Source organism: Toxorhynchites rutilus, chromosome 1 (assembly GCF_029784135.1).
Source record: "Toxorhynchites rutilus septentrionalis strain SRP chromosome 1, ASM2978413v1, whole genome shotgun sequence".
Taxonomy (NCBI): Eukaryota; Metazoa; Arthropoda; class Insecta; order Diptera; family Culicidae; genus Toxorhynchites; species Toxorhynchites rutilus.
Genome location: NC_073744.1, coordinates 91,165,057 through 91,190,861, shown reverse-complemented (window position 1 = coordinate 91,190,861; position 25,805 = coordinate 91,165,057). Strand labels below are relative to the sequence as shown.

The following is a 25,805-nucleotide window of genomic DNA, read 5'->3' as shown; positions in this document are numbered from 1 at the left end:
TAACAAATGAAAATTTAAATGAATTTTGAAGTAAAATAAATATTTACAGCTTGAAGCTGACACAGAATTAATTTTGTGTTTGCTCTCGAGAATATCCTGGATATCAGCAAATTTGCTGATAAGCGTCAACAAACTTCAAGATTTCTCAACGTAAATCTTCATCGATAAGCGGATGTGGCAAAATTGTGGAGAAAATGCCCAAAACGAAAAATGGTACGTCCTCGCAGAAGGCGGAAAAAACTAACCTCGAAACTCCGCGAAACTGCAATTCATGCACGAAGCCTGATTCTGCAGAGGACATGGTGGAGTGCGAAAAGTGCCTAAAATGGTATCACTATGCCTGTGCGGGTGTAGATGAGTCTGTGAAATCACACAGATTTGTGTGTACCAAATGTAATTCAGTTTCTCCATCAGTCGCACGACCCAATAGATCCGCTTTATCGTAATAGGAGATATGTTATCCACACCATTTCGTCCAATAAATACCATTGCCAGAGTAAGCAGAGCATCGAAACAATTGCCGATCCAATCGGATTTGAAGCACTCACTACCTCCGGTTTCTCCGCAATCAGTACCAACACAATCCGTATTGGTGCAAACTCCATCTTCAACTACGTTTCCGGTGTGTTCGCAGCCGACACGTTCTCAGTTCGAGCCTTCACAAGTGTGGTCAACAAATCAACAACCGATCACTCAAGTATCGTCAGTGTCTCAGGTCCAGCCGATTTCAACGCAGATGGTACAATTCATGCCTGCACAAACCGTGCAGAAATCGTCGACGTCGTCACAGATGCAACAAGCGACGCTGTCATCGACCGTGAATCAACCGAAGCAGACATCGCAGATACAACAGTCAGTGCAGCTATCGCAGATGCAACAATGGGTGCATCCATCGCATGTACAACAATCGCAAGTAACGAATCCCTCTCCCCAAACGAATTTATATAATTTAGTCAATGCTAACAGCGATTGGGTAAGACTATCGCAAGCTGAGGTAGGTCCCAGTCTGTTCTCACAAGCCCAATTGAATACAAATTATTTTATGTCAAGCGCACCGAACAATTCAACGGCAATGCCGTCTCATGTATCAAACACAATAAATTGCCTACCACTACCATGTTCGACAATAAATTCCGCTCGCATGTACCCGTCCTCCGCTGCCAATAATATGAGTGATCCGATGTATGAACGTACATTTTGTAATCGTACTTCTGCAACGACAGTTCCTAGGTACCAGGCACCAATTGTTTCCTCAATTCAAATTCGAAATTCTACCGATTCCATCATATGTGCTCCTCATGCACAGCAACTGGCTGCTCGACACTACCGATTTTCCATGGAGATCCCTGTGATTGGCCTATTTTTATCTCCAGCTACAACAATTCCACTCAGTTATGTGGATATTCCGAAGCTGAAAATTTAATGCGGCTTCAACGCAGTTTGAGAGGTTGTGCGTTGGAGGCTGTTAAAAGTTTTCTCTTGCATCCAACAATGCTGCCAAGCGTAATGTCGACACTCTACACCTTGTATGGGAGGCCAGAATTAATTGTGAACACGATGTTAGCGAAGGTACGAGCAACTCCAACACCTAAACCAGATAAATTAGAAAGTTTAGTCAACTTTGGTCTAGATGTTCAGAATTTTTGCGCTCAGTTGAAGGCGGTCGGTATGGAGAACCATCTGAAGAATCCAACCTTACTACGAGAGCTCGTGGAGAAGTTACCGACGAACGTTCGTCTGGATTGGGCTCTATTCCAGCGTCAACAGGTCGAAGTAGACCTAGCAGTCTTTGGGGATTTTATGTCATCCTTGGTATCAGCCTTGAGTCGTGTCGTCACGCCAACAGTATCAAGTTCGTCTCTAGAAGTGAGGGGAGAAAAAAGAAAAGATAAAGCTTTTGTCAACGCCCACACGATCAAGGGAGAGGATGAATCCGCCACGGTATCCGAGAATCAACATAAGTGTTGTCCAGTTTGTAAGAAAGCTGGACATAAAACAAAGGATTGCTTCCAGTTTCGTAAATTAGATCTGAATACTCGCTGGAAAGTGGTTCAGGATTATAATCTCTGTCGCCGTTGCTTAGTTGCCCATGGGAGAAGACCATGTAAAAGTCCGGTTTGCGGAATCGATGGTTGCGAATACCGCCACCACAAATTGCTTCATTCGACAAAAACGAGTTCCGAGGGGAAGCTACCAGTACAGCCAAAAACTTCGGGTACGATTTCACTTCATCGGGAGTTTGAGGGTTCCACTCTTTTTCGTGTCATCCCAGTAACAGTATATGGGAAGGAAATATCTGTTGACACTTATGCGTTTTTGGATGATGGTTCCGAATTGACGCTCATATCAGAGGAATTGGTGAAGCGACTTCGAGTAACCGGTACGCCCGACCCTCTTTGTTTGCAGTGGACCGGAAATGTGACTCGGACAGAACCCGACTCGAAAGTGGTTCAATTACAGATATCGGGTAGAGGATTTCTTAAACGGTTTCCATTAAAAGATGCTCGTACTATAATGAGTCTCGATTTACCATCGCAGACACTTGATTTTAAAGAGATGGAAAAGATGTTCTGCCATCTACGCGGCCTTCCGGTAGCAGAGTATTTCAACGCTACCCCAATGTTATTAATTGGTTTAAATAACGCACAGTTGAGCGCATGTCTAAAGCTTCGAGAGGGTAAACTCAACGAACCATTTGCATCGAAAACAAGAATTGGTTGGTCGATATATGGGAACATAGGAGTGATGGAAAATACTTTCAAGCACCGTCACGTCCATGTCTGTTCTCGCTCGCGGGATGATGAATTGCACACTATGGTGCAAAGTTTCTTCAATTCCGACAGAGGAGTATCCACTGTTCCTCTATTGGAATCTGTCGACAACCAGCGAGCTCGAGCTATTTTGGAGAAAACTACTGTGCGCACAACGTCCGGAAGATTCGAGACCGGTCTGTTGTGGCGTTACGACGAGATTGAATTCCCCGATAGTTTTCCGATGGCTGAGCGTAGGCTGCAGTGTTTGGAACGTCGACTCATTATACGACAACGTGCGACAACAGATAGCTGACTATCAGCATAAAGGGTACGCACACAAAATCACCGAAGGAGATCTACAGCGTTCTGATCTACGGCGTGTATGGTACCTACCATTGGGAATAGTACTGAATTCGAAAAAAACCGGAAAAGTTCGTGTAATATGGGATGCCGCTGCAAAGGTTGAAAACGTTTCTTTCAACAGCATGATCCTCAAAGGTCCAGACCTATTGATATCTCTCCCTAGTGTGCTCTTCAAATTCCGTGAAAGGCAAATAGCAGTAAGTGGTGACATCAAAGAGATCTTTCATCAGGTGCTGATACGTTCGTCCGACCGTCAATCTCAACGGTTCCTTTGGAGGAACGATCCTTCAGATCCTGCCGAAGTGTTCGTTATGGACGTAGCCACGTTCGGTTCCAGTTGTTCACCTTGTTGTACGCAGTTCGTAAAGAATCTTAACGCTAAAGAATATGAGACCCAATACCCTAGAGCATCAGCAGACATTCAAAACAACCACTACGTGGATGATTATCTCGATAGCTTTGATACGATCGATGAAGCATATCAAGTAGCGGAAGAAGTGCGAATAGTTCACCAGAAAGCCGGATTTGAAATCCGGAATTGGCTCTCCAATTCAACAGAACTGATAAGTCGTATGGGGAAGATTGAAGTAGAAGCCTTCAAGTGCCTCTACAACGATAAAGAAGAAGAATGTGAACGGGTGCTTGGGATGATGTGGTTCCCAGTCGAAGATGTGTTCCGGTTTAAGTTGACACTCCGTGATGAAATGGAAGATCTATTGCGAGAAAAACGTGTGCCAACAAAAAAAGAGGCTCTCCGCCTCGTGATGAGTGTGTTTGATCCCCTCGGATTAATATCGATGATTGTGATACACGGTAAGATCCTCATACAAGCCATTTGGAAGGCGGGAACAAGTTGGGACGATCAGGTTCCAACAGAAATATTTGTTGGTTGGCAACGCTGGGTGAACGCCTTAATGAAATTAGAAACGATTGAAATTCCACGCTGTTATTTTCCGGATCACGAACCGGTGAGTTACGACAGTTTGGAACTGCACGTTTTCGTAGACGCGAGTGAGAACGCTTATGCTTGTGCTGCGCACTTTAGAATTGTAGATCGAGGGTCGATGAAGTGTATCTTGGTTTCTTCAAAAAGCAAAGTAGCTCCGGTAAAGTCGCTTTCAATACCGAGGCTTGAACTACAGGCGGCGGTTATCGGTACTCGCTTGGGAAAAACACTTGTGGAAAATCATTCTCTCCGAATTAGTCGCAGAATTTTTTGGAGTGACTCCAGTACGGTGTTGGCTTTGATCCGGTCAGATCATCGACGATACAAGCAGTACGTATCCTTTAGAATTAGCGAAATTCTAAGTGAATCCACCATAGCAGAATGGCGATGGGTTCCTACCAAACAAAACGTTGCGGATGAAGCGACAAAATGGGGCAAAGGCTCGGAGTATGACCCTACTACTAGATGGTTTAAGGCGCCAGATTTTTTGTACAACTCAGAGAAAGAATGGCCAACCCAGGAAAATACAATTTTTGATACTTCCGAAGAAATTAGAGCAGTTCATAATATCCATCGGAACCAGAACGAGCAAAACATTATCGATTTTAGTAGATTCTCAAAGTTTGAAAGGTTGGTGAGAATGGTTGCTTACGTTCATCGTTTCATTACCCAATGTAAATTCGGGCGCAGCTATGGTAATTCTTCGAATAGCGTTTTACCCAGAGAAGATTTGAAAGAAGCTGAATCAACAATCTACCGGTTAACACAGATGGAAGCTTACCCACTCGAACTCGCGATTATGCGGAAAAATTTAAAAAGACCCTCGGATCAACAAATTCTACTAGAAAAGAACAGTGTATTGTATAAACTGTCGCCGTTTCTGGATGAATCAGGAGTAGTACGCATGCAAAGCCGCATCAGTAACGCACTGTATGTCTCCTACGCAACGAGGAATCCAACAATTTTGCCAAAAAACCATCCTGTGACGAAGTTGTTGGTTAACTACTATCACCGTAAATATGGTCACTGCAACAACGAGACGGTAGTCAACGAGATTCGTCAGTCCTTCCATATTTTCAATCTCAGGACAACAGTGCGCAAAGCAGCGAAAGAGTGTATGTGGTGTAGGGTGTATAAGTCCGCTCCTGAGACCCCGTGAATGGCTCCGCTACCTTGGCACGATTAACGCACCATGTTCGTTGTTTCACCTTCGTTGGGCTAGATTACTGCGGCCCATTTCTCATCCGAAGAGGAAGATCGAGTGTCAAACGATGGGTTGCACTGTTTACGTGCTTAACAGTGAGAGCAGTTCACTTGGAAGTAGCGTATTCCCTCGATATTGATTCGGGCAAACTTGTGATTCGGCGTTTTATAGCCAGAAGAGGTTCTCCACAAGAGATCTACAGTGATCAAGGCACAAATTTTCGTGGAGCCGGCAAGGAACTAGCAAAGGAGATTCAGAATATGAACCATTCATTAGCAGGAACTTTCACTAACGCCAGAACCCAGTGGTACTTCAATCCTCCGGCGGCTCCACACATGGGCGGAGCCTGGGAGCGCATGGTACGCTCTGTAAAAACTGCGTTGATTGCTTTGTCTGCTCCGAAGAAACCTGATGATGAATTGTTCTGCACGGTTTTGGCGGAAGCTGAATCAATGGTCAACACAAGGCCGCTTACATACTTACCTTTGGATTCTGAGACGCAGGAGTCATTAACGCCGAATCATTTCCTCCTGTTGAGCTCCTCCGGGGTTGTCCAACCGATGAAGTTACCTGAAAATGAAAAACTTACCTTAAGAAACAACTGGAAACACGTTCAACTGCTACTGGATCAGTTCTGGACTCGCTGGATTCGGGAGTACCTACCTTCGATTGCCTGCCGCAGTAAATGGTTCAAGGAAGTGAAACTACTTGAAGTGGGTGACCTGGTAGTTATCGTGGATGAAACTAGAAGAAATAGCTGGAGACGTGGACGGGTCATTCGCGTGTATTCCGGGAAAGATGGCCGGATCCGGAAGGCAGATATCCAGACCAATTCAGGTATACTGGAGAGACCAGTGGCGAAGATAGCGGTACTCGACGTTTCTGGTAGTGGTATGGCTGGGACAGGGCACCAGCAATACGGGGAGGGGATTGTTAGCGACGATCACCGCGAAAATGGCACCACGGATGTGGAAGTGTAACCTGGGCCAAACCTTTCACTCCGTGCGCATAACTAGAGACACTGACGGAATGACAGATTGACAAATTGAAAAACAGACAGAAAGACAAAGAAATATAGTTAGACAGAAGAAAGCTTTTTGAGAAAACGTGGAACGTGAAATAGATAACAGAAAACGAATTAAAACCTCTACTAAAAAACCATTTGTTATAAAGACAAACTTGGAAACATATATACATACTGGATAGACAAATGTAAGCTAACAAATTAAAATTTAAATGAATTTTGAAGTAAAATAAATATTTACAGCTTGAAGCTGACACAGAATTAATTTTGTGTTTGCTCTCGAGAATATCCTGAATATCAGCAAATTTGCTGATAAGCGTCAACAAGTAGGAAGAATCAATGAAGGGATGATCTTGAAAGATGGTTTTAATATATTATACTCAAAGATCAAGCAATTCGGGCTCAATTCACGTCTTCATCGTGTAGGTCTTGCTACTAACAATTTATGTAATTGTGGTCCAGGATGTCATAATAACGGTGATGAAACAGGCGTTCGGCGGTCAATGATTCGATAACACTAGAGAAATACTTGACGCAGTTACATCGTACTTCAAAAAGTTGGACGCTACACACTTCGCGCTCGAAATAGAAAAACTCGTGCCACGCTATGAAAAATGCCTCGCACGTTACGGCGATCATGTAGAAAAACATAAAATAAAACGTAGATTACGAAAATCACCTGTTTTTTTTCTCCTAATATTATTTTTCCGCGATTTCTGAGGCACTGAAACTTATTTTTTGACGACCCTCGTATTATGTTATCCATATATACGCTTCACTTCCTCGAATGCTCTGTCCCTAGGGGCCGACGTTGAGCTTTTTGGTAGGAAAGTGCTGACTGACTGAGATTGACAGTTAGAAAATAATAAAATAAAAATATATACAGTTTGTTTTCAGGTGTGACTACTTTCTAGTCGAATTTCTGACTATTTTATATTTATACGATAAGTATCTTTGGAAACTGGGACCGACACTGATATTGTGCAAACGCTCTTGATGTGCGCTGAATGGAAAGCGCAGCGAAAGAATAAAATCGGGGCTTAGCCCTTTCACTACGAGCGATATCCGCGCGATGTCCTGTGTGTACGAGCGTCGTCTTTAGACGACATCAGGGTGATACTGCAAATCGATCACACCAGCGCGATATGCATACTTTTCGGCGCAGTGCTTCGTTCAGCGGTAGCACTCCCACGAAGCACACTGCCGTAGTGAAAGGGTTAACGTGTTAAGCAGAACTTAGCACCTAATGAGATCAGTTCCCTACAGAAACTACATAAATAGAGCACTCATGGCCATAGGATACTCAACATACATCACCTGGCTATAAAGTTATTACAACCTCCTATGAAAAGTATTCCGGACAACTTGGCAACGCAGAAGAAAATGCTATTTTTATCTTTAATATATTTCTCTAGCTTCATTTGTCCTAGGCTTATATTTAGGTAGATCTTTACTATATAGACTTGTGTTTAAAAATGATAAATGATGACTCTTTGTCTTCTTCTACATAATTGAATAAACAGAAGAAAATGGTAGTAATGGCTTATATTTAGGTAGATCTTTACTATATAGACTTGTGTTTAAAAATGATAAATGATGACTCCTTGTCTTCTTCTACATAATTGAATAAACAGAAGAAAATGGTAGTAATGGCTTTAACCCATTAGTGCCCAGCGTATGAAATTTAATACGCAAAAATGCCCGTTTTTGAAAAACTGTTTTTGATGAAAGTGTTAAACGCATTTTAAATGATACCACATGATAATTTAAGAGTGTTTTTGTGTCAGTGTCATTTTTGTTGTTTTGTTGTGTATTGAAGCTTGCAAAGTTCGTATAATCTGAGGAATCGAAATTCCCTAGATGCTTGCTATGAAGGCAAGACTTTTCGCTCGTCCTCTCTCGAGCGCTTCGTGATTAATCTAGGGAACTTATTTCCCTAGATGTCGGCAATTGAGGCCTAAGAATCATGGGAGACAAATCTTTGCTAAGCCAGGGAACCTATTTCCCTGGACTTGTTTTTGTCTCCTACGGGCTAAGCCCCTTCCAAAGTTCCCGTAATCACGAATACGTTTCAGAATCAGACGGCTCCAGATTGGTCCGTCCGAGTGAAACTCGTAACTACTTTCGGATGGGAAAATTGGGAATGGCCTTGGATGCGTGGCGCCTAGTTGCCAACGCTGGTGGGTGGTTTCGGATTTTGATTCACGAGAGCACAGTTTACTTGTTAATTAGTTTACTTGTACTTTTTTACAATTTGGAATTGAACCTTAAACGAATATTGATCTTTAAAGTTTGAAATATGAAATTGAACTTGATCTTTAAGGTTTGGAATATGAAATCGAACTTTAAAGTTTGAAATATGAAATTGAACTGACTTACTTCTTCCTCACTTAAACTATATATACATGTTTTTTAAGGGAGAGAACAATCTCTGTTAGAGCTGATTATGAAATCGATAAACCGTTACGAAATTGTGTGCAATTAACTTTTTCTCTCATGATCTAGTTCTCATTGACTTTCTTCAAATATAAAATGTAATACCATCTGTTCAAATTAGTCATTAAAGCACAACGTAAGGCCGATTACACATTATCCGGTTTCTGCCGGACCGGTTTGAAACCCAAATGGCAAATTTCGACCGTACCAACCTATTTACGGCGCCGTGATGCAGCCGTCTACTGCGACTACATGTCCGGCGATCGGACAAGTATTATACGCGATGAAAGTAGTATAGTGTCGACGTCTGGTGGAGACATCAGTTTGGGAAAGCAAATCATTCTCTATAAGATTATTAAACCTTAAGACAGTTTTGAGTTGTTTAAATTTTTAATGAAAATTTATTTCATTACTTATTTCATTTCTTAAAACCTGCGGTACTGATTCTTGTTTAATCATTTCTGTATAATTTTCTTGATATTTTCACTAAAACTCAATACTGTAATATAAAATCACTATCAAACATAATTATTGTTCCGGGGTATTTCCTCTCTTGCAAAAAACGTGCTACTCTATTACATAAAAAACATATAACATATAAGAAAAAGTTAATTTTCATTCATAATTTTTTATTTTATATATGTGTTTACTGCACCTGAAAATCCATTATCACTATCATTTCCCAAAAGCGGAGCATGAAGCTCAACGCGAATTGACAGTTGTTTGTGATGTCTGTTGTTAGTGTTAGTACAATTCAGGCAATTTTTCCTCTCATGCATTAGTATGTGTGGTATTGACGTTTGTTTGTTTTGGAGTCAATTCAGAAGTCGCAAGTGATATGGATGCCAAAATTTTTATTTCGCTGCTATGGAACAAGTTAAGTGATGAACCTTTCTGATCAAAGCGAAGCAATGGTCACAGGCGCACGAGGGCATCATGGAGTATATTGCCATGGATTGTGTTATTAACGGTGGGTAGTGTCTTTCGACAAATTGATCGAGTTCTTAATTAACCTCTGTTTTTGTTTTGTTCACAGACAACTTCCCTTATTCGAAATCAGTATTGATCGAGATCAAGGATGTGAAATAAATTTCCAACTGGTTCATCAAGGGCAAAATTTTGAGCGACTTCATCGAGCTGAATGTGAAGGTCAGTTTTTGTTCAATTAAACACACCAAAATAGTTCTCTCTTCTAATTCTTATACGGTATTCCACACAGTTCGTCCTGACCCGGAACACAATCGACGATGAGGTGTCCGCAACTCGACTCGAGGAACTCAAACCAAAACTGTCCGATCTGTGCTCGGCGATCAAGATGTTCCCCTGTCCGACACAAAAGTATCGGTTCAGATAGAGCGAAATCACCCAGTTGTTGGCATTTCTGATTCGTCATTCATCGCCCAGGATCCGCTTATTAACAGCTGTGCGTTGAAGCGAAATGCGTTCGAGAAGCTGTCCTTGCTCCAGGAGTACGTGCACCAGGAATTGCGACATATGTATGCTGAGCGCGTTTCTGGACGAAGAGATAGTGAGATAGTGTTTGAAGGAAAATTACTATGTAATTTTAATCGTAAGAATAATTACTGCAATGGTGGAATAAAATAGACAGTCTAGAATGGATGAATAAGCATATACTCTCTCGTAGGTAAATTCTAAGGATAATCACAGGAACTGAACACATATCACATATAATTAAGTACCCCCCCCCCTTGTTACGAAATGATATAATTATTGGTTCATCAAATTGTACACTTTTTTCTAACCGTGTTTCTGAGACTGTTGAAAAAATATGTGGCAACAGAGCGTGTGAAATAAATCATGCTAGTTGTGTATGTTTGGAAATAAAAGAACTTAGCGTGTGGATAAGTACACCGCAACTGGACTAAAGTTAGTTTTTTTGAAATACTGTTTATTACAGCCATGTTTTTTGTCCAGTAGGTTTTTCATGTTTATTTAACATAAGAACACCGCTCTGATGTGCAAGTAGTGTACGCGAGGCCTAGCGTACCACACCCCGGCCGAATGTACTCTCCAATGGACACAAATTTGGGAAGGCTCGTGGTTGCCGCAGCAGTTGTGGTTTCAGGATTTCCCATATGCAATCAGCTGCATGTAGCTGAAATATTTGCAATGTTTACCTGTCATTCCACTATATAAATAAATGCATGTATGTGTATATGAATGATGTACGGTTTTGTGTAGTGCGATGACTCTTTCACATTGTTATCCGGTTATCCGTCCAAACCCAGCGGCGCTTTTTGAAACCGGTCCGGCTGAAACCGGATAATGTGTAATCGCCCTAAGGAATAGTACGCACGGTTTTTTAATCGTTCTCCGAAAGTGAAAAATTCTCGAATTTTCCTTAACAATTTTCCCACCAAGTTTTGTCGTGCAGAAATCTCGCGTACAGTTTGGTTTAGTGTTTAAGCTGTTTCTTAGTGGAAAAGAACAGTTTTAGCGCAATTCCCGTTTGGTGGATTTTTCGTGAAGAAAATTTTTCACCATTTTCGCTGCATTCGGTTCGAAGAAAAGGGATTTCGAATCGCGTAACCCGAAGTTACCAGATAAACCCCGTCTACTTGTCGAAGTAAGTCCCCCGTCCCCATCATTTTGGTGCCAGTGACCAGGATCCATCCTGGAAGCATCGTTCCCGTCCCGTCACATGTGTTGCGCATAACCTCGCACACGTTTCATCGTTTTTGGAGTTTACTGGATTCATATTGGAAGAATCAATCCCGTCCCGTTACATGCGTGAAGCATAATCCCGTTTACCAACACGCATTGCCGTATTTGAGTTCTGGTGCTGATAATTCCCGGAAAACCGATCCCGTCCCGTTACACGTGTTGCGCATAACCTAGACTGCCAACGAACATAGCCGTTTTTGAAATATTGTCGCTGATATTTACCAATAATACAAGGCCTCATTTTGAGAGGTATAAGGTGAGTACCTCTCCAATACGATTACGTGGTTTGTTGTGGTGCTTCCTGGTCCCTTTCGACCGTTTCAGCTTCATCGCCGTCGTGTCTAATATCACTCCGGAAGCCGAAAATACTATCTACGGAGAATGCCAGACGAAAGGAGGTTGAAGGCGAAGGAAGCGAAGCAGAAAAATTCCATCAAAGCTATGGATAGAGTGATCCAGTTTATCCTGAATTATGATCCCGAGAGACAGCAAGGCGAAATTCCTCATCGGCTGGAACGCCTTGAGAAGATTTGGGAAACGTTTGAAATCGTTCAATCCGAATACGAAGAACTGGATGATAGTGAAGATTTTTCAGCGATAAGTGAACAAATCAGAGTTCAGATGGAAGAAAAATATTTCGAAGCGAAGGCTGCTTTGGTTTCGATGCTGCCCCTTGCTGCTCCCGTCGCACCCGCGTACCCCGCTGCGGCTCGTGAGGCACCTGGTCCTAACAACGTGAAGCTTCCCACCATCACACTTCCCGAGTTTGACGGCGACTTCAACAATTGGTTGACGTTCCATGACACGTTCCGGTCCATGATCCATGCGTCCACGGAGATTTCATTCGTCCAAAAATTTCACTATTTGAGAGCGTCCTTGAAAGGAGAAGCTGCAAGCCTGATCCAGTCCATCGCGATTACTGCTAATAACTACACCGTCGCTTGGGATACGTTAGTGCAGCGCTATTCAAACAAGGCCCTACTGCGTAAGAAGCACATCCGTGCTCTGTTGAAGTACCCGAAGATTTCCAACCAGTCCGTTGATGCCCTCCACAAAATTGTGGACGATTTCCAGCGTCACACCAAGATTTTAGAGCAGCTTGGTGAGCCCGTCGAGCATTTCAGTTCAATACTGATGGAGCTATTAGAGGATAAACTAGATGATGCCTCTCTAGCTGCGTGGGAAGAGTTTATCGCCACCGAAAATCAACCCACTTTTAACAGGATGATTGAGTTCCTTCAAAGACGAGCCCGCATACTAGAGACGATATCGGTCAATCGTCCACACCACAACCAAGTGAAGTCAGCGAATCAATCCTCCATCTCGAAGCGTCCCAGTAATCCCCGTGTGAGTTCCAACGCAGCTGCAGAGATTTCGCCGAAATCATATCCACTATGTCCAGCCTGTGAGAAGCAAAAACACCCCCTGTTTGATTGCTCCGTCTTCAACAACATGGATGCAAAAAGTCGTATGAAGGTTGTGATTGAGAAAAAGCTTTGTATCAATTGCTTCCGTAGCGACCATTTCGCTCGCTCATGCCGATCGAAGTTTACGTGTAAACATTGTTCGAAGCGTCATCATTCGATGATTCATCCTGGACCATACGAGCTAAGCTCGACCATTCCCGAAGAGAATGCTGTTAAAGGATCATTCACATCTAGGGCTACCAATCCGGGTCCCTCCAGCGTTCTCACCGTTTCTGCTGTTCCTACCGACAGCTCCCCGTGTGCGAAGACAGTACTCCATCCTACCAGCGTTCTTCTGACCACAGTTGTGTTGATCGTAGTAGATGCTTACGGTCAAGAGCACGTCGCCCGTGTCATGCTGGATACCGGCTCTCAACCAAATGCCATTAGCGAGCGTCTATGCCAACAACTTCATTTGAGCCGTAGGTCTGTCAACGTGCCAATTGCCGGTGTAGATGGGACCGTTACAAATGCAAAACATGAAGTATCTGCTGAAGTTAGATCACGTGTATCCAATTACTATGAAGTGCTCGATTTTTTGGTATTGCGGAAAGTTACATGCGATACTCCATCCGTACCGTTCAGTACGTCTGAACTGGAGCTTCCCGATGACATTGCCTTAGCCGACCCCGATTTTGGAACTCCTCGTAGAGTGGATATGATAATAGGTGCTGTTCATTTCTATTCCTTCTTGCGGAAAGGACAGTTTCGTATAGCAAACCTTTTGTTTATCGATACCGTGTTTGGGTGGATTGCGTCGGGAAAGATCGAGAGTAACCGTGAACATTCAAAGCAAGCGATAGCAACTTGTCATGTGGCGACAGTTGTACCAATCGATGAACTGCTGCAGCGATTTTGGGAGCTAGAAGATGTGAGCGCTTCTAATTACTCCGTGGACAAGCAAAACTGTGAAAATTTCTATCAGAATACAGTTTCCCGTGATCCCTCTGGACGATATATTGTTCGAATGCCCAAGCATCCCGATTTCAATAAGATGATTGGCGAATCGAAAGCCATAGCAATGCGGCGTCTTAGCTGGTTGGACAAGCGACTGCAGAAGAATGAAGAACTGAAGATTCAGTATCATGCGTTCATGAATGAGTATATTAACCTGGGTCACATGGTTCCCGTTCCCGATGATGATGAAGCTATTTCTATCAGATGTTACCTTCCGCACCATCCCGTGATAAACCAATCAAGTTCAACGACCAAGGTTCGTGTCGTGTTCGATGGATCAGCGAAAACTAGCTCCGGACACTCACTAAACGATGCGTTGGTAGTTGGGCCAGTCGTGCAGGACAACATTCTCGACATACATCTTCGATTTCGCAACCGCATTTCGGAAATTCAATCCACAACTCACGGATTGCAATGGCTCCACGTAGCTGGAAAGGATAACCCCGCTGATCTCGTTTCCCGAGGAATGTCCGCAGAAGAACTAGTAGCAAGCAAACTGTGGAAATTTGGTCCTAGCTGGTTAAAAGAAAATAGATTAAAGTGGCCGGTTCAAATCCCGCAGAAAAACCAGTTACCGTCCGAGGAAATGGAGGTTAGCTCGAAAATGATCCTGACAAATCAAGTGCTCCAGTCAAAATCGTTGATCGACAGATTTTCGTCGTACTCACTCCTACTTAGTGCAGTTGGATTCTGTTTTCGTTTTTATAACAACTCTCGCAGAAATACACAACAACGAAATGTCAGCAGCGTTTTGTCTGTCGCCGAGCTCCAGAATGCCAAGAAAGCCATCTTGAAGCTGATTCAAGCTGAAACGTTCCCCGAAGATCTAAAGCGCCTGAAAAAAGGGCAAATGGTATCAGGAAAATCCTCACTTCATTTGTTAAGCCCGTTCATTGATTCTGATGGTTTGATCCGCGTTGGTGGCCGGTTGCACCTATCTGACGCGCCATATAATGTGAAACATCAGATCGTCATTCCCGGATTTCATCATTTTATGCAACTTCTTCTGAAACACCAACATCGCAAGCTCATGCATGGTGGAATTATGGTCACACTCGCTGTATTACGTGATGAATTCTGGCCAATAAATGGTCGGAGAGCTGTTCGTAGTGCCATTCGAAAATGCTACGAATGCAGCAGATCTAACCCGCAACCAATTCAACAACCAATTGGCCAGCTGCCAGCTGCAAGAGTGACAGCAAATTAAGCTTTTATCTGCACAGGTGTCGATTATTGTGGACCCATTTTCCTTAAACCAAGCCATCTAAAAGCTGCAGCCCGTAAGTCCTACATATGTATTTTCGTATGCTTGAGTACGAAAGCTGTTCATCTGGAATTGGCGAGCGACATGAGCACGAATGCCTTCCTGATGGCTCTAGACCGTTTTGTTTCGAGGAGAAATAAGCCGCAGCATATATATTCGGACAATGGTACGAATTTTATTGGTGCGAAAAATACCTTGCATGAAGTCTATACTATGCTTAAACCAGGAGTAAACAACGACAAGATTTCCAAGCATCTATCCGATGACAACATCCAATGGCACCTGCTACCACCTCGCGCTCCTAATTTCGGTGGTCTCTGGGAGGCCGCGGTAAAAATAGCCAAGAACCACTTGATGCGCCAACTTGGTTCCTCACTGCTTTCTTTCGAAGAGCTAACAACCGTTTTAATCAAAATTGAAGCACATTTCTTGGTGAGAAACATGATCCGTCCACTACCCGAAGCAGATATCCGTGATGTTCCTCTGAACCGTCTCGACCAGTACCAGAAGCTCCAGAAATATTCACAAAACTTTTGGTACCGCTGGCGGAATGAGTATTTGAAGGAGTTAAGCCAACAATACAGTGCCAACCCGAAGCGCTATCAGATTACCGTTGGAGACATCGTCATCGTCAAGGATGAATCCCTTCCTCCAGCTCGTTGGCCTCTCGCCCGCGTTCTCGAAGTGCATCCAGGACCTGATGGAGTGACCCGAGTTGCGACCCTTCGCATGCCCAGTGGAATCTTCAAGCGTGCAGTCTCCAAAATTTGCCCATTAGAGTGTGCAACTGAAGATTAATTTTCCATCTCATGTAAAGTAGTTTTGAAATTTGATTTCAAAAGGTGGCCGGTAATGTTAGAGCTGATTATGAAATCGATAAACCGTTACGAAATTGTATGCAATTAACTTTTTCTCTCATGATCTAGTTCTCATTGACTTTCTTCAAATATAAAATGTAATACCATCTGTTCAAATTAGTTAAGAGACGAATGAACTCTCAGAGTTTAAAGTCTCTCTAATTCAATACCTTCCTTCCTTCCTTCAAATTAGTCATTAAAGCACAACGTAAGGAATAGTACGGACGGTTTTTTAATCGTTCTCCGAAAGTGAAAAATTCTCGAATTTTCCTTAACAATTTTCCCACCAAGTTTTGTCGTGCAGAAATCTCGCGTACAGTTTGGTTTAGTGTTTAAGCTGTTTCTTAGTGGAAAAGAACAGTTTTAGCGCAATTCCCGTTTGGTGGATTTTTCGTGAAGAAAATTTTTCACCATTTTCGCTGCATTCGGTTCGAAGAAAAGGGATTTCGAATCGCGTAACCCGAAGTTACCAGATAAACCCCGTCTACTTGTCGAAGTAAGTCCCCCGTCCCCATCAATCTCCCTTTCCTATTCTCACAGATAACCAACCACGTGGTTATCTGCCTCCGAATTTCTCATCGTGGGATTTTTCCCAGCTGTTTCCTATTCAGATAACCGAAACATATGGGTTATCTGTATTTACCGCATGGAACCTTTTCCACTTGTTTGCGGTCCTATGCTTCTTCCGTCATTCGCGCTTATCTTTGGTGCCCCGAAGAGGACGGGACCTAAACAAATTAGTGCGCTTTGCGCATGTTTACGCCTGTCGTAAAACATATGCCTGATTATTTTTCCCTAAGTTGTTCTAGCTTATTGGCGTGTACGCCCTTGTTCATAATTAGGATGTCAACAAACATCCTGATAATAGTTTACCCGCCTATTTCGTGTGGTCCTAATCTAATCTACCAGCGTGAGAATTTCTGTTTCTCTTCCTCCACTACGCCACCGCGTAGAGTCCCAAACAAACATATGCCCTAATTTGCGTGCGTCATAAATTTACGCCGCTTATCGCTTAAGCGCATGCGTTTAGCGTCCTATTTGGTCTTCGGCCCTTCGCTCTCATGCGGTAAGGCGCGAGACCATGCGGTTAGCAATTAGACTTTGCCTTCCGTACGGAAACCTAAACAAACATCATCTTGCACGCTCTTTTGGTTTCTTCGTCCTCATGCGATAAGGAACGAACTTGGCTAATTGCCGTCATTAAATATTTATTTTTGTCTGGCTCCCAATCTGGGCTGCACTTGATCAAACTAGCACCCCTTGGGTGGCCCGGTGCTCTCGCTTGGGTCTTATCTAAACTCATAAGGCTCGGATGTAAAAACATCTGGCACGGTAATCTTGTTGGAAGCTAAAGACGGAAAGAGAAACAGTCCCTTTTCGCTGGTATTGATTTTTATTTGCGCCTGTTGCGCTTATCTCATACAGACCCAGGCTGAGTCAAAACATATGCTCGCCTGAATCTGTTTACAAATAAATTTGTTCTTTTAATTACGCCAAATGCGCTACTAAATCAAAATTTACATTGCGCCTGGAAGCGCTCAATTTTACTGGGTCCGTAACATTCCGGCCCTGATAAATCAACTAGATTTATAAATTCTGGAACGGACCCTATGCTATCCTGTTACTTATGTGTATTCGTTACATTGTTTCGGAGTTTTCAATTTATTTTACATACATCTCCTTATAAACTAACAGAGTTTGAAATCACTTTATTTTCTTCTTTTCTTTAATTCTTCGGCACGTCGCCTGGTTGATGGTTCATCTTGGTATATTGGCTCTAGCGCGAGCTTTCATCTATTGGCTGCTTCTTTCGGATATGACGCAGCTTGTCCTCCTCAATGCTTGGTCCTTGATTCATACATCTTAGCTCTGGCGCGAGCTTACATCAGTTGGCTGCTATTCTTTCGGATATTGGTGCTCTGGTAGCGAGCACTGACGTCTTCTTCCTGATTAGTTGGCTGCTTACTTTGGTTGACCCCTTCGATCATTGTTGGCTGCTCTGGCTTCGAGCTCGGACATCCTTACGGCAAGATTTGGTTGGCGTCCTTTCTTCAGTTTACGGTATACCATGAATATCAATGCGATTATGATTACTCCAATTATTGATGATACGATGATCCAAACGGTGCGGTGAACATGGCTTGAAGGGTCGTTTATTTCCATGCCTTCCAGTAGGTTTTTGTAGGAGTTGACGGACCATGGAGTCGTAGCCTTTGTTGTTGTTATAATTTCCAAGTTGATATCGATGTGACTTTTGGGCTTGAAGTAGGTTAGCATTCTTTTGCTGGTTCCGTTCATCGTTGCGTATATAGTATCATTTTTCGTTTGTACTCTGCAATCCGGTGTCATTCCTACAATCGCTGCTTCATACGGTGGAGACACTATTGAGTTTTCGCAGTGTACTACTACCGAACTCGGATTATTCGTATAATACAATACGTTATTTTGCGTCGGCATCTTCTTCAGAAATGTGTAATGAGCGGGCATTTGGCGAACAGTACATTTTACTCTTGAATCCTTGTTCAGTAATGTCGCTGAGATACAATCCGGGATCCTGAAGACTTGTGGCTGAGTAATTATTGCATGACTGTGGTTCAGCTGCGCCATGTCGTTTGTAGGGTAGAAATATTCTCCTTGATAATTAACAGCTATGTACGGCTTTTCCACGACTATTTGTGTTCTGTTGATGTGATTCAGTATGGCCGTTACTTCAAATACTTCAAAATTTTCTTTTGTTATTAGGACAGTAGTCATTGTTACTATTACTGTGTCGTTGATTGTTTGATGCTCATATTTGATTGCTGACGGGTGGTCCAATACTGCGTATCCTGCCGGCAATTGATCTGTGATATTCAAAAGCGCTTGCCGTAGTTCTTGGCTGCTCAAAGGATACGAACATATTTTCCTGTACTTCGCAAGTATTTCATCGATGATTTCGCGAGCTAGTAAAGCTATTTCCATTGCTTTTCTTTGGGCCAATTTTACTCGTTCTGCTACATAGTTATTTTTCATGTCCTCCAAACCATCATGTAGTGCAGAGAGTCTATCGGAAAGTGTACTCCCCATTTGTAGCGTCTTACTATTCATAATATCGATGGAGTGTGCGATTTTATGGATTCTTTGATCCTCATTTATACGTATTGCCTCAAGTTCGTCATCCACTCTATATTTTCTATGTGCAGTTTTTGCATGAGAATTCTTCCATGCACCGTTATGTTCGAGATGAGTCCCAGTGGATCGTAGACACTCATCACGAAAGCTAGTACCTCTCTCTTTGTTGGTAAACGTAGCATTTGTGTGACATCACTTCCTAGCTTGTCTAATTTGATTTGATAGCCGAGTGTGTCAGACGTGGTGTTCCAATATACACCAAGTACCTTTTCGGTCATTGAATCCTTTTCTTCGAACATTTTGACAGTCAATGTTTGTACACGTTCCGAGGGTAGACTTTGAAGAAGTTCTCTACTATTCGATGTGAAATACCTGATGTGGAAGCCTGCATGATCGTGAATCTTCATAACTTGTTGCACTATTTTTGTTGCTTTATCGAGCTCATCAAAACTATCCAAATAATCGTCGACGTAATGTTGCTTTACTATTGCTTCAGCTGCCACTGGATAATTCGTCCTGAATTTTTCTGCGTTGTGGTTTTTAACCGCTTGTGCACATGACGGTGAACAGGTTGATCCGAATGTCATCACCTGCATAACGTATACGTCAGGTTTCTTACTGCTATCACAATCTCTCCACAAGAATCTCTGAGCGTGTTGATCTTCAGCTCGGATTCATACTTGGTGGAACATCTCTTTGATGTCTCCACATACAGCAATTGCTCCTTCTCGGAATCTCACTAAAACGCCGAACAATGACGTAGTAGCATCCGGCCCTGATAACAGTTCCGTGTTGAATGATACACCTTGTATCTTTGCCGCCGCATCGAAAACCAACCTTGGCTTAGGTGGCAACTTGTTTTTATTGTGCACAATAAAGTGTGGAAGATAATACACTCTTGATATCGGCTTCATAATTTCTTCCTCTGACAGTTTGCGGATGTAGCCTTTCTTCTTGTAATCCGCAAATGTTTCTATTGCCCATTTTTTCAACTCTGGGTCTTTCTTTAACATTCTCTCACTCGTTGTCAGCCTCTTTTCTGCATTGTTGTAGCTGTTTGGAAATTTCGTTTCCTCATCTTTCCATAGCAGTCCAACTTCGTATCTACCATCCTTGTATTTCATAGTACTTCTTAGAATTTGTTCAGCCTTTTCTTCCTCAGCTGATTTTGGTAGATTCTTGACTAATTTCACACCGAAGTCTTCGGTGGAGAAATATTTATGCAAAGCCTTGTTCATTTCATCTTCTTGCTGAATGACCGTGATGTGTCCGCCTTGCACATTGGACGATATGTTGCCGAACATGAACCATCCAAGTTTGGTTCGTAGCGCTGTGGGCTCGTTCGGTTTTCTCATTCGCCTTTCGAATGGAATCAACAAATGACTGTAACTCAGTCCAATCAATATCGTTGGGCGTATACTGCTGTAACTGCTCAACGGCAGATTCTTGAGGTATGGATACCTTTTCTCCATCACCTCCTTGTTGAAGCTTTGCTCTGGGAGTTGGAGATTCTTTATCGTTCTCACTCCTTTCATGACGTACTCTTTTTCATTGTTGCCGTTGATTCGTACCTGAACTCTACGGCTGTTCTGTTCGTTTCTAGTGACGCTCTGCGTCCATTTTAGCATCAACGGATCAATTCTTCCGTTGAGCCCTAACTTGTTCGCAATCTCCTCGTCTATAAGAGAGAGTGATGACCCCGCATCCAAGAAAGCGAACGTGTTGATGATTTTGTCATTATTTTTCAGCGTCACAGGAACTATTTGGTAGAATACGTTGGATTTTGTTATTTGTTGGTGATTGTGTATCTCACCCTCTTGTGAATTTGGACTACTTCGTCCTTCTGATTCAGTTGGACCACTTGTATTTCTCTCTTGAGATTTATGAATCAATGGATGATGTTTGAACTTACATCCATTAATTCCACATTGTTTTGCTCTTTTGCAGTCTCGCATCACGTGATTTGTGAATGCAAGGCAGCTCAAGCATACCTTTGCCTTAAAGGCTAATTCATTTCGCTTTTCAGGCTTCATAGCCTTGAATCTGGTGCATTCGAGGAGTTTGTGACTTCCTCGACATGCTTCACATTTGCGTTGGTTTGTTGGTCGGTTCTCCTGATGCGTATTTATATTAAACCTTCGCTCAGGCCTTATTTCACGCGGCTGCGGTCTACTTATTTCTCGCGGCTGCGGCCTGCTGGTTCCATTCAGCAGTCTATTGGTTCTTGAATGAGGCTTCAGCCACTCATTGAGATCAGCTAAAGTCTTTGCCCCGTCATACATCTCTTCGGTCCACTTCACCTGTAGACCGTAGGGCATTTTCCTTATGATCTCTTCCACCAATCGGTGGTCAATCAGGAATTCTTCTCTATCCATAAGAGAAACATTACAGACGAGATTATCCAGTGCTTCGGATATCTCGGTAATCAAATTCCGACTCTCCCTTTTGATATTGGTGAGTTCGGCTAGTAGTTCTTTATAGACTAGTTCGGGTCTTCCGAAATTATCTTCAAGTCTATCAATTATTTGGTCCATATTATTTGGATCCATCATTAGCTGTCGGACGCTCCTCTCTGCGTTCCCGTACAGCACTGTTTGCAGGCGATTCAAATTTTCAAGCCTGTTAAATTGACCTTGTTTTGTGGTCTCATCAAAGGCTTTTTTAAATTTCGGCCATTCTCGTGCCGCGCCTCCAAATCTTGGCAAGCTCATCAATGCCTGCCGCTTCAGATAGACAGTCCATTCTGGCTCTGCCTCTTGTTCTTGATCTTCGTTACTTTCATTCATTTTTGGAATCTGTGTAAATTTACTGTCCTCACGGACTTCACCAGAGCTTCCATCGCTGCTCTGTTCTCTTGCAAAATTTCTTGCAAGCTATTTCCGGAAACTGATTGTCTGACTTTGACTTTCAGTTCCATCAATTCTCGTGCGCGAGAACGAGATGACGGAGCATTTAGCGGGGTTTACATCCATGCGGTTGAGCATACACCAATCGGCGAAAGCATCCAACTGTCTCTGAAGGAAGTGACAATCTTCAATTGAGCAGACCCGAAGGTAAATTTTCAGATCATCTGCGTATGACAGTCGTGGTCCTTCAATCACCAAATTTACGTCGTTAAAATAGATTAAAAAAAATCAGCGGACCCAGATGACTACCTTGTGGTATGCCAGAAGTAGCAGCAAATAGAGAGGATTGACAGTCGCCAATAACGACGGCTAGTCGGCGGCTAGTGAGGTATGATTGGAACCATTGCAGAAGGTTGCCGTTAATCCCAAGCCTGTCGAGTTTGGCAACAGCTATACGGTGGTTCAATTTATCAAAGGCCGCAGTCAAATCTGTATAAATGGCATCCGTTTGAGCGTATTGTAACATAGAATTGGTAATGTAGGAGGTGAGACACAGTAAATTTGTGGTGGTGGAGCGACCCGTCGTGAATCCGTGCGGGTCATTTACGCCGCTTATCGCTTAAGCGCATGCGTTTAGCGTCCTATTTGGTCTTCGGCCCTTCGCTCTCATGCGGTAAGGCGCGAGACCATGCGGTTAGCAATTAGACTTTGCCTTCCGTACGGAAAACTAAACAAACATCATCTTGCACGCTCTTTTGGTTTCTTCGTCCTCATGCGATAAGGAACGAACTTGGCTAATTGCCGTCATTAAATATTTATTTTTGTCTGGCTCCCAATCTGGGCTGCACTTGATCAAACTAGCACCCCTTGGGTGGCCCGGTGCTCTCGCTTGGGTCTTATCTAAACTCATAAGGCTCGGATGTAAAAACATCTGGCACGGTAATCTTGTTGGAAGCTAAAGACGGAAAGAGAAACAGTCCCTTTTCGCTGGTATTGATTTTTATTTGCGCCTGTTGCGCTTATCTCATACAGACCCAGGCTGAGTCAAAACATATGCTCGCCTAAATCTGTTTACAAATAAATTTGTTCTTTTAATTACGCTAAATGCGCTACTAAATCAAAATTTACATTGCGCCTGGAAGCGCTCAATTTTACTGGGTGTTCACGACAAACTTAGCGATAAACCGCTGGACTTAACGACAGGAGAATGTGACGAAAATTCCTAACTTCGACTTCGACAAGGCTTGATTGTAATAGCGGGACGGCTGACTTCGAATTAAACTTCGGCTGGCGTGAAGAAAAAAATACTTCTTTTCGCTTCTATGGTTAACGGTCTACTAAGTTTTATTGAACATGGTAACACAATATATTGCCTTCGTGGCCTATGTTTTTATGGTATATAAAAGCGGAAATTATTAATTCCAGTTTGCTATGATTTTTATGTACATCGAAAATTCCAGAAAGGGAAAATAGGGTACTAATCGATAAATTGTTTCGACTCATAACACTGGGTCCGTAACAGTTCGAGTTTCCCACAAAAGTCGCAAAGTAAACATAACCTACACCTGGACAGTAATGGGTTAATGGGGCTGATTCTCGAATACACTTCACGGATAAAACGAATTGCGCGGCACGCCATTGAACTACTTTCCACGAGTTAGTGAAGCGTTATAGATAATAGTGGGTTTTCAGGCAGAATGAGCACTATTCAATAAAAATTATCAATGAAAATTAACTTCTCCGTTTCAAATTAGTGTTCAATGTGAATGGAAAACTTTGTTTTCTTCATGTGGAAAAAAAATCTCATACAAACATTTAATCTAAAGATAATTTGTTCTTATAATGATAAGTTTAAGTGGGAAAATATTTTCGTATCCAGATGTCGACACCGTACCGTTCTCATCGCGGATACACTTCATTTGGTTTCTCCGTGAAGTGTATTGGCGATCTAACGCAAAACGTAAACGAACTAAGAAAATGATGGTAATGTAACCTAAAACTCAAAAAACAAATCACGTATATTTTACTTCCGGGTTTTCCAAGGTAGTTCTCACATGCAAGAACCATGCATTTTTCTACTTGTTTTTGATTGTGCTCTCGAATTTCCGTTTTTGATTCAACCATTGTCAATATTTATACAATTTTCACTACTGAAAGAGATAAGAAAATAACATGTTATATATAAAAATGCGCAGAATTAAATTTCTTAAAAACTCATCGTAATCAAATAATCTTTTATGATTATAACATTGTAATTTATGGAAAGAACTACAAACCTTCCATAAGCTCACATGGCAAAATTTAAAACTATCATCACTTTCACCGCAGCGCCGCCTAGGTGTAGATTTGTACGTTAGATCGCCAATTCGAGAATCAAGTTCATTTTTGTTATTTTTGTGTACATTTTTGAACAGAATGTGGTTCCGGATTCTACCACGTTATCGCATTTAACCCATTTAAAGGATACAGGTTCATACAGGAAACGATTTTTTTCGATTTGATGTATCAAAAGAGAAAAAATTACAGATTTAAACCAATGAAAAAACTCAATTCAAATGCGATTACTATACACAATCACAGTTCTAACAGTTCGGCTGAATTGCCTTCGAGGGCGATATAGCGATTATAGCGATCTTGCAACTTTTCGATACCATTCTTATAGTACTCTTTCGGTTTTTCCGAAATTGACGAATTTACGTAAAGCTGAATCAACTCATGCGACATCTACATAAGAGCTCAGAACCACAAAAGTGAGGGTGTTTGTTTATTTTACGCACTGAAAAGCAATATTCGGTGGTGATTATTCATTTTATTTCAATTTAGATTCATTTCAGCCATTGAATGTCGTCAGTATATGGTAAGAAAGTTGGAGTTTTGTATATTTACGATGGTCTCAACACGCGATTTGGCCAAAGTCATAGATAATCTTCGAAAAGTTTAAGTTTGATAATGCATACCGGTTATTGATACTATGGATAATCGCGATGAAATCGATATCATATCAAACTGGCTGAAATCATTGATTATGTAGGGGCCGATACGAGAAGGATTTGCAGTATTTTTAGCGCAAAACACCCTATTCATCGTTTACTTAGTTTAAAAAAATTAAAGTTACAATACTTATTACAAACCATTCCTCTTAATATACATAGCACATTGTAAAATGATGATTTTCTAACCTTTTCAGCGTGGAAAGTATACATGAAACCGGGAAAATTGAAGATAAATTCTGAATTTTCTAGAAAATTTGAACGAATTGCATACCAAAAAAACAAAACATCCTCATTTTACTCGCTGCGCCATCTGGTTGTAATTCCAACGTAAATTCGTCAATAGGCCTCAGTTTCAGTAATCACTTTGTCGTCAGTCTTAAATTTCTTGCCAGCGAGCATTCTCTTTAGGTCTGCAAACAGAAAATAGTCGCTGGGAGCCAGATTTAGAGAATACGGTAGATGCGGAAGCAATACGAAGCCCAATTAATGCAATTTTGCCGTTGTTTTCATTGATTTGTGAGTTTTCCATTTTTTTACAATAACAAAAGTTGCTTCACTCTCAATGCTGTAACTCACGAACCAATCGACCGATTGTTGTCAAATTTTGACACGTATCCATTGAAAGATGTTGCTTTGTGATAGTCAAGTAGATTTGTGCAAGAAGCGCCATTTAGACGTCAACCTTGTAAACTTTTCAGCCGAACTGTCATGCCAAGATCTCATCCATGTCTCTAGACTAAGACCCATAAACTTTTTCTCTTCACTTGCAGCTACAATGACTTAATGTTCCTTTTCCACCTCATCCATTCTTACCGGGTTTATGTTTCCGGAAGATGATTGAATTTGAAAGGATTTATATTCCAACTTTCCATTTCCGATAACTTCTGCTCTGAAAGAAAA

The 25,805-nt window shown here is 42.1% G+C and overlaps 1 protein-coding gene across 3 annotated transcripts in view; it reads left to right on the top strand.

Annotated features, from left to right (window-relative positions):
- Positions 1–25,805, top strand: part of LOC129761475 (uncharacterized) — a 102,381-nt gene that overhangs the window by 74,666 nt on the left and 1,910 nt on the right. For 2 of the 3 annotated variants that reach the window (XM_055759200.1, XM_055759203.1), the window contains 2 exons: positions 50–6,478; positions 6,534–6,965. The exons of the other annotated variant lie outside the window; for it this stretch is intronic. In XM_055759200.1, coding sequence (XP_055615175.1) covers positions 2,777–5,221 — 2,445 coding nt within the window. In that variant the 5' untranslated portion in view covers positions 50–2,776 and the 3' untranslated portion in view covers positions 5,222–6,478; positions 6,534–6,965. Of the gene's footprint in view, positions 1–49; positions 6,479–6,533; positions 6,966–25,805 lie in introns of those variants that run through there. 3 annotated transcript variants of the gene reach the window in all.